At 44.5% G+C, this 14,922-nt stretch overlaps 1 protein-coding gene across 1 annotated transcript in view; it reads left to right on the forward strand.

Moving 5' to 3' along the window:
* Positions 1-14,922, forward strand: part of LOC102039179 (meiosis inhibitor protein 1) — a 45,721-nt gene that overhangs the window by 2,340 nt on the left and 28,459 nt on the right. Inside the window, exons 2-14 of the mRNA XM_031057764.1 lie at positions 1-50; positions 1,884-1,957; positions 2,698-2,803; positions 3,350-3,553; positions 4,728-4,858; positions 5,593-5,707; positions 6,500-6,616; positions 7,130-7,229; positions 9,681-9,815; positions 10,362-10,476; positions 11,998-12,116; positions 13,159-13,300; positions 14,671-14,782. Coding sequence (XP_030913624.1) covers positions 1-50; positions 1,884-1,957; positions 2,698-2,803; positions 3,350-3,553; positions 4,728-4,858; positions 5,593-5,707; positions 6,500-6,616; positions 7,130-7,229; positions 9,681-9,815; positions 10,362-10,476; positions 11,998-12,116; positions 13,159-13,300; positions 14,671-14,782 — 1,520 coding nt within the window. The remainder of the gene's footprint in view (positions 51-1,883; positions 1,958-2,697; positions 2,804-3,349; positions 3,554-4,727; positions 4,859-5,592; positions 5,708-6,499; positions 6,617-7,129; positions 7,230-9,680; positions 9,816-10,361; positions 10,477-11,997; positions 12,117-13,158; positions 13,301-14,670; positions 14,783-14,922) is intronic.

Raw genomic sequence — 14,922 nt, forward strand, 5'->3', positions numbered from 1 at the left:
GATGTTGCATTCTGTGGAAGACAGCAGTGCCCTGAACCTGTTAGTTGAAGGTGAGAGACAAATCCCCATCTCAGTTACTGGCAGTTTGTGAAGGGGACAGTGTGTCTTGTCTGATACCTGTAGTGAGATGCTCAGCTTTGACACAGCTTCAGTGGGGAAGACCATCAATATCCATGCAACAAAAATGGGTGATCCGCTCCAATACTGGGGGGCAGGAGAGTGTGTGCATTTTAAAATATTTAACATTTCTCTCACAGGTTCTGTGTGTGTCATGAATTTAGTATCAGATGGGTAACAGTGACTCTACTTTGGCATCTTTAGACCCGACCAAATTGTCAAAGCAAATGGAAGTCTATGGGATCTACTGCTTTCTCCTCAGGAGTAGAGGGTATTTGTGATTTAGCTGTACAGGCTGTAGATTCCTCTTTGTGAGCAGTCCCTCATTTGAAAACTGAAGAAAACATCTGCAGGGCTGACAAAGGAATCTCTGCAGTCCAGTTAACCCTGGGCAGCTCTGCTGAGTCCAGAGATATCAGCAGTGCAGTGATGCGTTCCATGACCAGCCATGAAAGGTAAAAGGAGCTATTACAAACTTCTTCCAGAGGAATTTTAGTTTCCAGACACTTGCTTGAAATGGGGTTGAAAAGTCTTTCTGTCATGTTACCAGTCTGTTGAGAGATGCATGCTCTCTAACAGAGCAATTTTAAATTAGTGTTGCCTAAGTCTTGAAAGTGCTTTAAGTTTCTGAGAGCTTAGGGCAAGAAAGGTCTGTTAAACCACCTATAAATCACCTGTCTCAGACATACTTCTGCTGAGATGCGTAGCTCTGTAGCTGAAGCAGGTCTAGTATTGCCTTGGATATACCAAGAAATGGTGAGCCCAAAAGTCTCTGGTATTTCTTTTTAGAATGCTTTCCTAGGATACAAATCAAAAGTGTAGGTTTTCCAACTGAGTCATACCATGACAGCAAACTACATCCAAGACAGCCTTACCAAACCCCATGTGGAAATGTGTGCAATGTCTCAGTAAAAGAGCTCTTGCCAAAATTTTATCAGCTGAACATTCAGGTGCCAGTTCTAAAAGTACTGGAAGAAGAACTTTGCTTGCTGCAACCGGCCTGCTGGTCTGTGTGTGGTGGCACAGGCAGCCTGCCAGCATCAGGCAACTCCCTTGAGATTTGGTTGGGGAAACCCCAGGTGATGTGTTGCCACTGCCTGGAAAACATAATCTCTTGCTGATTCCTCTTATTAGTACAGAGCTGGCAGAGTTCTTAAAATAGTAACAGCACTTGCCTGGGCCTTAGGAGGTGACCAGCACCACAAAGGTGACTGATGCCTTGCTTTCTGGTAAGGTGTATGGGACATCTGCAGTGGGGAGGAATGGCTGATAGACTTCACTTATCTAAGGGACAGTAGCAGCTGAAGGAGGAGCTCTGAGTGTGAATCTAAGGATCCTCAGCAGTTTCAGTTCTGATATCTTCTCTGGAAGGATGCATTTTTAAAGGCCCTTTTTCATACAGTAGGAAGCCTGGTCTATTCAATTACCATAATTCTTTATGCTTTTAAGCTAGGTTTTTTTCCCCTTCCTTTCCTAATTCCTTATGTTTACTTGCTGTCCTGAGGCTCAGTTTGTTGCTTGCAGCTCATTTCCATGCATGGTTTGTAGTGCAGCTGAAGCAGGACTGCTGGAATGAGGCCTCAGAGAGTTTGAGCTGGGCTATTAGAGGTAATAGTGCTGGGAATGCTGCTGTAACCCAGCTCTCTCAGCACGTCTGGGCTCATTTCATTTCTAAGCTCTTTGCTCACTGGTCTGCTAAAGCCCCATGGAAGATGGATTGTGAGTGCTCTTGTGTGTGTATTACTGATCCTGTTTTTTCTGCCTAGTTCTGGTGAGGCTTGTTGTGGAGATGAAGTCAGAACAGTACTTATACTGCATTTTGGATGAAAGTCAGAAGGAGGTCAGTGAAAATGAGTTCTCTTCCCCTTCCTTCCAGTCTTTCAGAGGTTGAGGAATGAGTGGCCCTGCAAGACTGGGATGTAGCAGTGGGATCGCAGAATCACAGAATGGTTTGGGTTGGAAGGAACCTTAAAAATAATCTAATGCCAATCCTCCTGGCATGGGCAGGGACACCTTCCACTAGACCAGGTTGCTCAAAGCCCCATCCTTGGATGTCCTAATGCCAGTTCCCCAGCTGTGATGTTGGCAGTGTTAGTTTCTACCATGGAGTTTTTATATTGTTCTCATGGTGCCTTGCATCCATAGGGCTTCATGATACTCTTATGAAGCTGTGTGTTTTCCTTGGATACTTCTTTTCCTACTTCACTGTTCCCAACCTGTGCTATGAGCTCTCACTCTCTTTGTTCCTAAGTTTATGATGGTCCCACAGGGTACAAAAAAAAGTGAAGTAGCAAAAATGGTGAGAAATTAGTCTGCTCATGTAAGAGGTGGAGGGGAGAAAGAGGAAAAGGAACAACAAGCAAGCAATTCCTTGAATTCGTTTAAAGACATTTTGGAGACTTAGTGTGGTATTTGGGGGTTTCCTGTGCTTTATCCCAAGTGGTGAAGAGGGCCCATCTTCGGAAAAGATCCTGTTCTGGAAGATTATGCACCACTGAGAAGTTGCTGGTTTGGGTGCATTTCTGCCTTTGGACTGTGTCCTCATCGGTGAAATGTTTTCCTTCTCTGTTTCCTCTACAGCTGTGCAAAGCAAATACCATGAGAAGCAGCCTGCCCACATTTTCTCTCTTGGGCAAGCTGGCAGATGCCATCCCAGGCTTTGCTGAAATACTGGTGGTAAAGCACAGTGAGTAGTATGTCATGTCCCACTGAAGGGTGGGATTCACAGCCCTGGTACACATGCATGCATGCACTACCCTGTCCCCCAGACGAGTTAATGAAGGTCACCAAGAAGCCTGTCCAGAAGTCAGAGTGGCATTCAGGCCTCCTGGGATACAGGTCAGAACCTTCATAGCAGCTTTTATAATCCTGCTTTTAGCCAGGCAAAAGCAGCCTCTGTGAACTGGGGTTTTGGGTCTGCCTCACAGGCAACATACGTTTAGGTTTTTTTTTATCTTGATCCAGTGCTTGGGGGTCTGGTGAGCAAGCTGAACTGTTTGTGGAGGGGGCTGGGATGGTGGATCTTCATATGGTGAACAGTGAGCTCTGCTGGCTGTTGATTACTGTACCTCTGCTCAGAAGGACAGATGGTGCTGAGCACATCACCTGATTGTGGCATTCCTTAACCTGCGTACACCAGTCTGGCTAGTAGGCTTTTGCAACTTTTCAAGGGAAATAGGTTGGTGCTTTTAAAATGTCAGTGAATGTTTGCTGTTCCTGTTCCTCATGCTAGATAATTTAGTGGATCATCTGCTGATGGGCTTGACATACCCAAATGAAAGTATAAAAGCTGCTGTCTGCTACTTGTACGGCAAGCTGTACTCCTCTCCTGCTGGCACAGAACGGCTCTCAGGACACTTTGAAGAAAGGCTGTGTGGTGTCTTCTTGAATACTCTGGGGTGTGCACAGACAAAGGAGCTGCAGGTTAATTGTTTGGGTAAGGCATTGCTGAGAGAAACTGCAAGGTGCAAGGGAATGCTTAGAATGAGGAGGAAGTCCTTGGCTGATTAAGATGCTGTAATGTGGGTTGTTCCATAGAGGATCTTTATGCTGCTTGTCCAAAGCCATCAGTCCTTTCTGTTACTCCAGTGAAGTAGCCCAGACCAGCTGCTGAGCACCCCCAGACCCCTGTGTCCCCTGATGCCTCACATTTGCCTAGCACTGACTAATCTTCAGTCTCTTCAGAGCTTGTGCTGTGGCGTGATCATCTCTCAAAATGTCTGAATTCAGATACTGTGCATGGGCAAGTGGGTTTTGTAGAGCAGCAGGATGGAGACTAAAAAATACAGTCTTTAGATGTGGGGCATCGTGTTAATTAGTTAGACAGTTAATGTGGAAGTGGCACTTTCTGGCAGTTATCCTTACAACTGCATGTTTCAGCTGTTGCTGGGGAGCACAATCTCAGCCTTTCTGACATCACTTTGTTTGTAAACCATCCAGGGAATTAATTTTTCTAGAAGGACGCAAGGAGGAACTGGATTGCTCCTCAGCTTATCTACTCAACTACTAGAAATAGACTATGATTCCTTTGAAAATAGAATTCTGTAGCTCAGACGATACCCCTGTGAATTTGTACTGATGTGTACTGATGATTTTCATCATTACCTGTAGCAGTGATCTATACTGCTATACTGAGAGAGTTTTTTGGAGTGTGGGTATCCTTCAGCTGAACACAGCTGTTTCTGTAAGAGTCTGTGGAAATAGAAGGGGAAGATAAATGCCTGTTCTCTAGGAAGTGTTCTAGGGAAAATGTCTTGTCATTTGGGGTAACTGACTGCTTGGAGAAGAATGCAGGTCAAGAGCTCTCCCAAGAAACAGTTTAAGGTGTGGTTACTAACAGAAGATAATGCAAGTAGAGAGCTCCTGAGATGCATCCCTGTACATATGTGACTCTGAGAAGGAACAGAGAGCAGATCAGACCAGGAAAAAGTATCAGCAACAAGGGGTTGCAAGACATGGCGGTATCTGGGGACACAATGAGAAGAAGCTCCCTAAATTGGAGGTGAGGGGAGGAAGTTGGCAACAAGTCTTAGTCTGTAAATACTTATGTGTTAATATAATCCTCACTGTGCTGCTCAGTATGGTGCTCATTCTTGCTCTTCTTTTTGCAGGTTTGCTAAAGGAGCTGCTGAAATCTGACCATTTTGTATCTATTCTTATGAATAATGCAAAGACAGAGGAGGAGACTGAGAACCCTGACTTTTTAGAAGGGGAAAATCCACTTCCACTTGTTCTCAAAAAGGTGATTGCTGAAGTAGTAGTGAATTGTTGGTACACATAAATAATTTGCTGGCCTGTAATGAACCTTTATCTGAGGCACTATATATATGAAAAAGCAGAGTGTTCTGTTACCAACACCAGCAATAGAGGCTGCATGGAGAAATGGAGATGTGGGAATCTTTAAAATCTGAGGGTTTTGGGAAAGCTGGAAAAGGTAAGCTTTAGAGACAGCAGAACTGCAATTAGAGTTAAGTAGTAGCTATAAGATTTGTCAGCAGAAAAATTATATAAGAAGTAAAAAGTAAGGACAAGTAGAACAATGGTCTGTGTATTAATGCTTGTCCCATCCCGTTTGTAATTTGTACATAGTCCCCCAACCAGCAATAGGGGATACCTCTGTTGATCACCTTCTTGTTCATGCCTTCATCCTGGAATGGGGAAGATTTTACTCCTGGCCTTAATTGATCTTACTCATTTACACTTGAGGTCTGATGCAGCACATGCAGCACCAGCATGACTAAGCCTGGGGGCAGAACTATTCTTACTCATGATCTGCTCTGTTGTAGTTCTCATGTGCTTTTTTGAGTCTCTTTGGTTCAGTGTTTTATCTTACCTTAGCAGGTTTGATCTGTGAAATAAATGCCAAAAGAGAGACCTTAATTTATATTTTAAATTTTAAAAAGTAGAACAAACTGTTTCCTACTCACAGCTGTATAGCTGACTTCCTTTCTCCTTTTGACTTTTGCTTCCCAACAGCTCTTGTTAACCAGAGATGAGATGTTACAGGCAGCGAGTTCTCACTGTATGGCTGCAGTGCTGGTTCACTCTCCTAGCAGATATGCTCCTGCTTTTATCCATGCAGATGTCCCAGGTGAACAAATGCAGTAGCAATTTATTGCTCATTTCCCAGTATCAAATCTGCCCCTGGCTGTTTGATTTAGGAATCAGGCTGGCTCCATGAAATCCACTGGTGGCATAATGTGGTGGCCATTTTATACCAGGTGATTTTAGGAGTAGGGGAGAGAGTATGTTTTCAACTGAAAGTTTAAAAGCAGGTGTCACCAGGCAGAATGGGGTTTCCACTGAGAGAACTTGGCCAAGTACTTGAGGTCAAGGTCCTTCTTGCAGGACCTTAGATACAAGTTTAAGCAAACTGGTTTCCATTTCATTCCACTAAATATTGTAAGTTTGCTCAGATTTTGGTCTAGGATTTGGCTTTAGAATGCAGCTATGGTCGATGGTTTATTATTTCTCTGTAATCCCAAAAGACAGAAATACTTTCATGATACAAATTCTTTGGGAGATGTAAAAGTCATGAGGAAAAAAAGGTCACTGCATCTGTGATAAAGCTTGCTTTGTGGCTTTTCATTTGTGCCAAGGGCTAGATCCACAATTCAGCTCCTTCCTACTGAGTTTGTGCTGGGAAGATGCCTGCCCATGGGTCTCTGCTCTCTAGTCACCTCTTTTTGAAGATTAGCATACCCCTGAGCATCTACTGTGTTCTCCATTCCTGCCATTTCATGGTACAGCCATTCTCCCTGTGGCTGTTGCTATGTTTCCTCATTTCCTCCTCCTTCCTCTGCTCTGTTCTAGGAGCAGCTGTGCCATGCTGTGAGCAGTCTGCTTCTGACCAGGGTGACCTTATTTGTATATGTGTTTGCAGAGTTCCTCTTTGAGTGTCTCTTGTGCAAAAGTGAAATCCTTATCTGGTCAGTGTACTGCTGCCTGCTCCTCCTGACTGAAGAGCGCCTTTTCTTCTCCAAGTGTCACACTGTGTATGGTGAGTCATCAACCTTGCTGGCACAGTGACTGCAGGCATCCTTGTGCCTCTAGCTGAATTCCAGCACTTTACACACAACCACAATTTCCAGTCCGGATGGATAAAGGACTGAAAATAAGTACCTATCAGACATGTTGGTGATGTCCAACACAGCTTGAATTTGTAGTGTCATTGTCCTAATGAGTTTCTGATGAGCACTAATTCATTATAATAACCAGTTATCATGATTGACATTCTCTGAGTTACTATTAAGTGTTTCTGTGGATATGCCAAGAGTGGATTTAGGAAAAATGGTTACATTCCTTCTGTTCTTTGGGTCTTATCTCCAGCAGTAAAGGTTGAGGCATGTTATGAGGGAGCTGAGTGAACACTCAACAGTTTTGGACACTTGTTTCTGTCAGTAGCTCAGAAAAATAATTGTTCAAATCTTTCTTCTTTTTAAAAATTAATTTTACTTCCATTTTGGAATCTGGAACATAAAAGCCTCTCTGTGACTTCTCTTAACATGTACAGGCATTGAATCTCTGGTGAGGAGTCTCCAAGGTGTCCTGCTGCTGAACAATGTGGAGTTGCACAAACAAGGGCTCCTGCTCTTCACTGAAATACTGAAACGGTAAGGACGTACCCTGTCAGGCTTGCAGGCAGAGTTTGGTACTCCAAAATGGAGACTGTGAGGCTTTTGCTTTTAAGATTTTCTTCCAAGACCAGATATCTACACACAAGAGTTTTTGTGTTTGAAAGATGGTGCTGAACAATCTCATCTCCTTTATTCTTGCAAAGAAAGGCCTGATGGTTGTTTCTGAACCTCCCAGCTTGTCCTGTTTATAGGACTAAATCTTCCTCTTCCTGCTTCCTTGCCAGTTAGGGAGGTGAAATCTCTTTTCAGCTGTAGACAGAGCAGGAGAGAAGGCCAGGAAGGTCCAGGCATATGTGAGCAGGCCAGCTCCTGCTAAGTGTGCCTCTATGACAAAACAAAGCATGCAAATTCCATGGCCTCTGGTCTTCTATCATCATCTGAGCTAAATTCAAACTGCAAAAACAAATTCTAGGCTGAAATATTAATGTCTTCTGTCACTTTTTTCCTCTTGTTTTCTGCTGAGAAATAATATACACTGGCTTGTTTTTCTTCTGTGCTTCCTGTTCTTGCCTTTATGATCTTGTTCCTATCCTGTCATGCTAGTGACAGAGTCTCATTTTTGTCACTTAGATCCCCCAAGAGAGCCCTTGAGCAGAATTTTGGAAATGTCATAGTCAATTTTGTAGCAAGTGGCAGGGTAAAAAGGAGAAGAAAAAGCAACAGTGCTAGAACAGTGTGGTGATGCCAGTGTGGGATCTGTCAAAAAGAGAAACTGGGATATGGGGAACATTAATTACAGCATTTATGCTTGTAAAACAAAGAGAACACTCTGTGCTGTTGCTCTCATTTTCTCGTACACCCATTCTGTTTCTCTGAGCTTTGCCTTAGAAATCACGTTTTATTTAAAATTAATCATCATGGGGAAAGGGATCTTGTGCTGGAACCTCTCATCTTGGTTTTAGCTTGCAGCTGGATTCTCTTGTGTAAGTGAGCCACATTATGGTGAGGTCCATGCAGGAGGTACTGCTCCCCTTGGCAGTATGTCAGGAATGTTGGGTAGCTCTCCCTGGAGTGACCCTTGTCTCTCCCAGCATAATCATAGTGGCAGGTGCAGTTTGGGGCCCAAAGATGAGAGGTTGCAGGAAGCTGCAAGAGTGTTGCCCTTAACACTTTCCCCCCAGGCCCCAAAGATATCACAGTGCACCATCTTGAAAGTGGGTTTGTGCTGCTTGAATGAGTCAGCAATACTCCTCCATCCCTTCTTCCCTGCATGAGTCAGTGAAGACTTTTCTTCCTGATGTGTTTTACTTCAGAAGGTCGGTGATTAAAGAAAGGAGATATAGAGGATTAATAGAATTAGCCAGTGTGAGTAGAAGTAACTTGGATGTTCAGTGCATCACTTGTGGCTTGGTTCCTGATGCCTGAGTTCCACAAGTCCTTTTCCTTGCCATGCCCACCTCACAGCTTTTTCTCACAGCAGAATGTGAGGTGGCTGCGAAGCCTGGGTTCCATCCCACTGAGTGACTAAAAAGAGTGGTTCTTCTTCTGTTCCCTTTTTGCCATGTAACTGGGCTACTAGTGTAATTTCTACTGAAGTTCACTTTGCTTTCCCATTTGTGCATGAAAGCATGTGCTCCTGGCTTTCTTCAGTCAGGCACGACTGTGAAAATTGAATAACAGGGAATAGTTTTGGCTCCCAAATCTGGCTCCTGTCATGCTGTGCTGCTTTTCTTGCTTCACTTTGGAGGGACCCTCTGGCAGGTTGTTTGTGCCTCTTGTCTACATGTAACTGCCTGTCTTCCCCCTGCCCTCCCAACTGTACCTGACTTGCCAGGAGCCAAATGAGCACAGTCTGCCATGTACACAGCTCTGTCCAATAATGGGATTAATGGCCTGTTGTCCCTCCATGCTCTCATGCTGAATCCTCAAAGGTGTTGGGTCACAGATGACCAAAATGCTCACTGTTGAAAAGGATTGTCAAAGCAGTTGGATTGTGTTTATTTTCCTGTTTACCTTTCAAGTTTGTGAAGGTTCCTGCCCTGGCAGCATCTGGCATTAGGAGTGCAGTGAGAGAGGCTATTCTCATGGCATTATCCTCTAGGATGGTGATGTTTTAAGTTGCTAGATGAACTCACAAATGCCAGAGCAGATGTGAGTCCAAGGCACAGAGATCACTATATTTTGCAAGGCTTGTTTTTCTTGTGCTTTTCATGACAGTGTTCTGGAGTAGTCACACAGTTATCCAGGCTATGTTTTATCATGTTTTATCGTGGTACTGCTTTAGACTGGCTGAAATTTCCTCTTTATAGCAAACCCTCTACCTGCTCAAGTGTGAGAGTACCTCCTTGAGAGCAGCTGGCTCTCAATACTGAAAAACATGGCTGCAATCTCATGGCTCAGCTGTCCATTTGCTGAAATGAGGGAAGGGCACTACAGTTACCTAACTCTGACAACATTCTCCTTGCTTACTTTGTTTTGTCTTCACAGGCAACCAGTGGAAATCAAATTGTTCACTAACCGAGGTGTATGCTTAGAAGCCATTGATGTTTTGATGGAGACAGTGAACTGCCCAGTGCTGGAGGTGGCAGTGGAGGCTGTAAGAGCTGTGGCTGCTTTCCTGAGGTAGGCAGGAATGTATTTGCAGACTTTTCTTCAGACAGATCTGTTGATACCATCTTGGGCTTTGCGGTTCCCCTGTGGCTGTGTGGGTGAACGTGCTCTGCAGTGGGACTTGTGGCTGAGGCAAGCGTGGGTGCAGCAGAGCCAGCTTCCCACCCACCTCAGGAAAGCTGCCAGAGCAATGAAGCTGTGGCAGGCAGCAAGTCATTGCAGGAAGGACCTAGTGTTCCAGGCAGGCTTGTACAGCAGCTGCTGTGGCTTTGTCACTCTATGCCCCATCCAGATTGATAAGAATAATAAACATAAGACTCTGGACAGTCATGGGCTTCCTGAATGTGGTGGGAGCAGAGCACTGAGGGTGTGTTTGGTAGGTGTGTTATGTGTGGGTGAAGACACTATTCAGATATTGTGGCCTTTCTATGCTGTGCTGGAGAGAAGTGGCAGTGGCATATTTCCATCAGAAGAGCTGTTATTTCTGATGGTGTTGCCTTCCTTGTGGAATGTCCCCTGGAGGGACTGTGCATCTTGTCTTTGTCTTCACTTGTTAAGGAAGGACCATCTGAGTTCCCCTCCAGTCCCATATGAAGAACTGCAGAAGCTTCTGGAGGCGGTGCTGAAGCGATGTGCTGACCTTTCCCCACCACAGAGTAGTAAGAGGCATGCAGTAAGTCAAAAGCTGTTGATTGTTGGTAGGACTGAGCAGGACAGTGATGATCTTCCTATGTTGATGTTTTGTATGTGTTCCATCTCCTTGCTTACATCCCCCGTGGCTGTTTGGTTCTCTGCTATTTTTTTTTTTGATCCTCTTGCCTTGAGATGGTACCAGACTTTGAAGCAGATGAAGATGGATACTGGTGAATGATATCTTTTGAAATCAGTGAAGTTCTGTGGGACACTACTTGAGCATGCTACTCTCTTTATGTGTCCAGTACTCCAAAGCCATTTGAACTTCCCCTTCTTCCCACCCTCACCTTGTAGGCTGCATTGGTCAATCTGTTTTTTCAGCAATCAACATTTCTTGTTCTACATTCAGACTAGGAGTGTCATCATATATGCACTGTGATCCCTCAGCAAGGGAGTTGTTAGCCACTATTTAAACCCTTTCCTGTTCCTGGCATCTGTTGTATGTGTAGTGTGCTGCTGGGACCTCTGCACTTCTGAGAAGAGCCCCAGGTGTAGATGGTTAATGAAAAGACAAGGGCTGAGCCTTCTTGCTGTAGGCTTAGAGCCATATAGGTTTAGATTTCGTGCCAGTAGTGGGGAGAACACCTCAATACTCAAATGAGTAACAGAACTCCAAATTCATTATTAACATTTTTAGCCACAAGTTCTGTGGTACCAGATATTGGCCTTCTCTGCCTGAAGAAGGCAGAAGTGCTTTCTGTCCCATAGGAAGATGTTGGCCAGTCAGTTTCCACACACACAGAGCTAGGTGTCCCTTTCAGAATTAGGAGCTTCACAGGAAGGAAATTAGACAGTGAGGATATGCAGGCTGTGTTTAAAGGGAGAAAAGGGGAAATGATGATACCTCTGCCAAGGTATGTCAGCATGAAATGGAGGAGTTCTGAACTGCCAGGCACCAGTGTGTAGCTGTGCCCTCCTCTGGTATTATGGAGAAGACCACCACAGCAGGTTAAGGCTTAAAGGCAGATTTTGAGTTCCAAGTTGTTCCCAGTTTGGGCAAATGATTAACTCTGACGCTTCAGTTGGCTTCAGGCTTAACTCAGTGGGATGCTGTGTGGGAACAAGAATTAGTACATGGATAGCTGCTTGAAACTCTGAGCCAAAGTAGAAGAACTTCTAAGATTTCATTGCTAAGCAAGGAGAAGAACTATTCTGTGTTGTCTGAAGAGTATTTGGAAGAAAGAAAATTTTAGAAAGTACAAAGTTTTCTCAGAAGGATTTAAAGCTCCATTAGCTGAAAGGCTTAAAACAGATCAAATCATGGTAATACAGACTCTAAGAGGGCATCGTGCAGAATTAATAGCTCTGTAACTGTCCTCCCTAGGAAGAGCACACAAGCTGTTTAACTCTGCCCTCTCTGGGAAAGCACAGTAGCAAAAAAATTGTTGTGTGATGGAGTGAAGTGAAATCTGTTGTTCCTCCTGCTGCTGGTGTCAGAGGAGAAAGCTATTTTTTTTCTGAAAGTGGACATAAGATTTTAAAGACTTCTCTCCTGTAACAGGGCGATCTCCTATTCTCAGTGTCTCAGAGTCACTCGGCAAACAGAAATCTTGGTAGAGTTCCTCAGAGACAGGGTCAGTTCTTGCTCAATACCCTGGAGAGTTTCAGAAATGCTTGCAGGTGAGGACAAGTCAGGAAGGTGGGTGGGCGGTGTGTGTTCATGTCTGTCCATTCTTCTGTCCTTGTGAATATGTTCCTCCACCCAGCCCCACCACAGAAATATCACAGGTGAGTTCAGTGTGTGGCACTGGTCAGTGAAACAGCAGAGTCAGGGGTATGTATTAATAGTGAAAATTTTGTGACACCTGAATATGTCTCCCATGAAATTTGCCTGGGACCTATCAGTTTATTTCATGTCTTTGGGCTTTAAGGGACTGCTTGAAAATTCACCAAAACTGCTGATAATGTAAGAACTATGTGTGAAACCAGATTCCTATGCTATGTGGTTTCACTGCCAGAGGGGATTAACCGTTTAACAAATGTGTATCTGCTCCAGATGCTGGCCTTGGATTTGCTCATGTCTGTGACCTGTTACTGGAAGTGGGTTTATAGGCACCAACTTTACCTCTTCTGCTGGATCAGAGCTATTTGGCACCCTTAGCTGCACATCAGACAGTGGTAGATGAGTTTGTGTATGAATCAGAATGAATCAGGATCAGTTTTTAGGGTGGTCTGGCCAAATTAGTTTTTGCCTTGCATCACTTGGGTTGGCTGAGATAATTCAGTCAGAATCAGACATGCCTTTTTGCACTGACCCAGAGTCTTGGGGTCCTGTTAGAGTGCACTCAGGTTCTGTCATGGATTTTATATCAGCTAAACGGTCCCGTGGCTGATTTTCACAAGGTTTGCTGTATTGTGCATCAGACACTCTGGTATGGCTGAAAACCAGACTTGCCACCCCAGAGCTTCCCACAGCACATGCTTTCTTCACAGAAACTAAGTCTTCCTTTCCCAATGTGTACTGTTGTGCAACCTTGATGACTTTTAATAGCTTCACTCAAGAGGTAACTGAGTGTGATTGCCAGATTCCTCTGTTTCCAACCCATTGAGTGTTTGTGGGTCCTTTATGGTGAAAATTGTGATTAAAATGTAGTATCTCCTGGCTTCCTTTACAGAGTGAGGAGGTTTCCTCTTTCCTCTGTTATCCACTGTGTGTTTATAGGTTAGCAGTGGAATTCCAGGGTGACTTCATGGCCCAGGAGAATGCTTTCACTGCCCCCAACTCTGAGAGCAAAGACACACTAAGCAACTTCTCTGAGTTCCTGTTGAGGATTTGTGACAGTCTCTGCATCCCCATGGTCATGGTAGGATTTCTTTTCAACTTGGTCTGTTCCGTGGGTACCTGGCAAAGTTCTTTCAAGCACCAAGAGTGAGTTGCACAAATGCTTTTTTTGGGAAGAGGGCACATCCAGTAAACCGAGAACAACTGTGGCCACTTTTCCACAGCCAAATATGGAATTACACAGTTCATGCAAATGGTAGTGTATGCTCTCAGAGGGTGCAGAAATTCATAAAGTTTCCATGTGTCTTTGTTCAGACTGTGCCATCCCATAGCCTACCTACCATGCTGTGGAATCCATTGCAGCTCCAGGTGTGTCAGGAAATGAAGCGTGCCTGAGCTGTTGTTTCCCCTTCTGCCACTTTTTAAAAACTTGCCAGTGTCCCAGAGAGCCATGGTTTGCACCTGCAATTTCATTTCTGTGCTTCTTCCCAGAAGGTACTGATGAGGCTGCCCAGTCTGCATGGGCAGTATTGAGCATTGTGCCTCAGTAAGGCCTGTGACATGATTTAAAAAGTAGCTGTGGAGACTCAGGAGTGCTTTAGTGCTCCATACAGGCCTGTCCCTAAGACACTTCAAGCAGAATTGTCAAAAGAATGGGAGTTTTGTCATGGTTCCTAACATTTAGTAAAGTTTGCTTATGCTTTGTGATGGGCACTGGTGTATGGATTCTTGCAATTGTTAGGAGCTTGGAGATGTTTTGGTTGGTGTTTTCTTAACCAGTCTCTTGGCAGGCAGCTGCACTGGCACTGCTGTTCTCCTCCCTGACAGGAGGGTGCAGTGCATGTCCAGTTTGGCAAAGCTGGAGTCTGTGCTGTTTCTTGCTCATTGAACTTGGGTAAAAATTAATGGACTGTGAGAAAATTGTCCAGTGACCTTCAACAAAAGTGAGTTGAGTCATTCTGTTCTAAACAGTTCAGGGCTGGATTCTGTAGAGAGCTCAAATGCCTGTGTTTGCCACTGCTCAGGGAAACACTGAAGCACAGGTGTTAAGTGTTGCTGAGATCAGCTGCACTTAAACATATGTCCTATGTTGTATAGAATTATCCATCTAACCTGTGAGAGCAGGAACTCCCAAGGCAATGTGGGCAGTAGTGTCAGTCACTGTGCATGAAGGCCTAACTGGTTGCCTGCTGGAATCCAGGAGAAGTTTCTTGTCTGGTGGGATGTCTGGCAGAGTTACCAGCACAGCTCATAGCGCTGGCAGGGGGAGTTAGTTGTGTTCAAAGTGCTCTGTGAGCCTGCTCTGCTGCCAGGCATTTTGGTAAAAGAACTGCTACTCCATTTGTTTGGATTTAGAAACGTGACTTTCTGGGCAGGCAGGAGGCTGGAAGGAAGCTGCTGCCTTCAGTGTTTATAGCATCTTGTGCACCTGATGTATTTATCTTTCCACAGAGCTATCTGGAAAGGGCTGTCAGCCCATCAGTGACAGAGGTTTTCATCTCAGCACTCAGTACCCTCTTTACAGTGGTGCCAAGCATGAAGAATAAGTTCTCCAAGAAGCTGGGTAGGAGGCTATTGTGGAGTTGTGTTCTCTGTGCTCTTAACTGGTGTAACTTGCTGCTACTGCATATTACTGAGGCAATGAGCCTAACATTGAGACTTTATGGGGAGGATTCTATTACAAGTTTATATGAGAAAGAATAG

This window comes from Geospiza fortis, unplaced genomic scaffold, assembly GCF_000277835.1.
Source record: "Geospiza fortis unplaced genomic scaffold, GeoFor_1.0 scaffold173, whole genome shotgun sequence".
In the NCBI taxonomy this organism is placed as follows: domain Eukaryota; kingdom Metazoa; phylum Chordata; class Aves; order Passeriformes; family Thraupidae; genus Geospiza; species Geospiza fortis.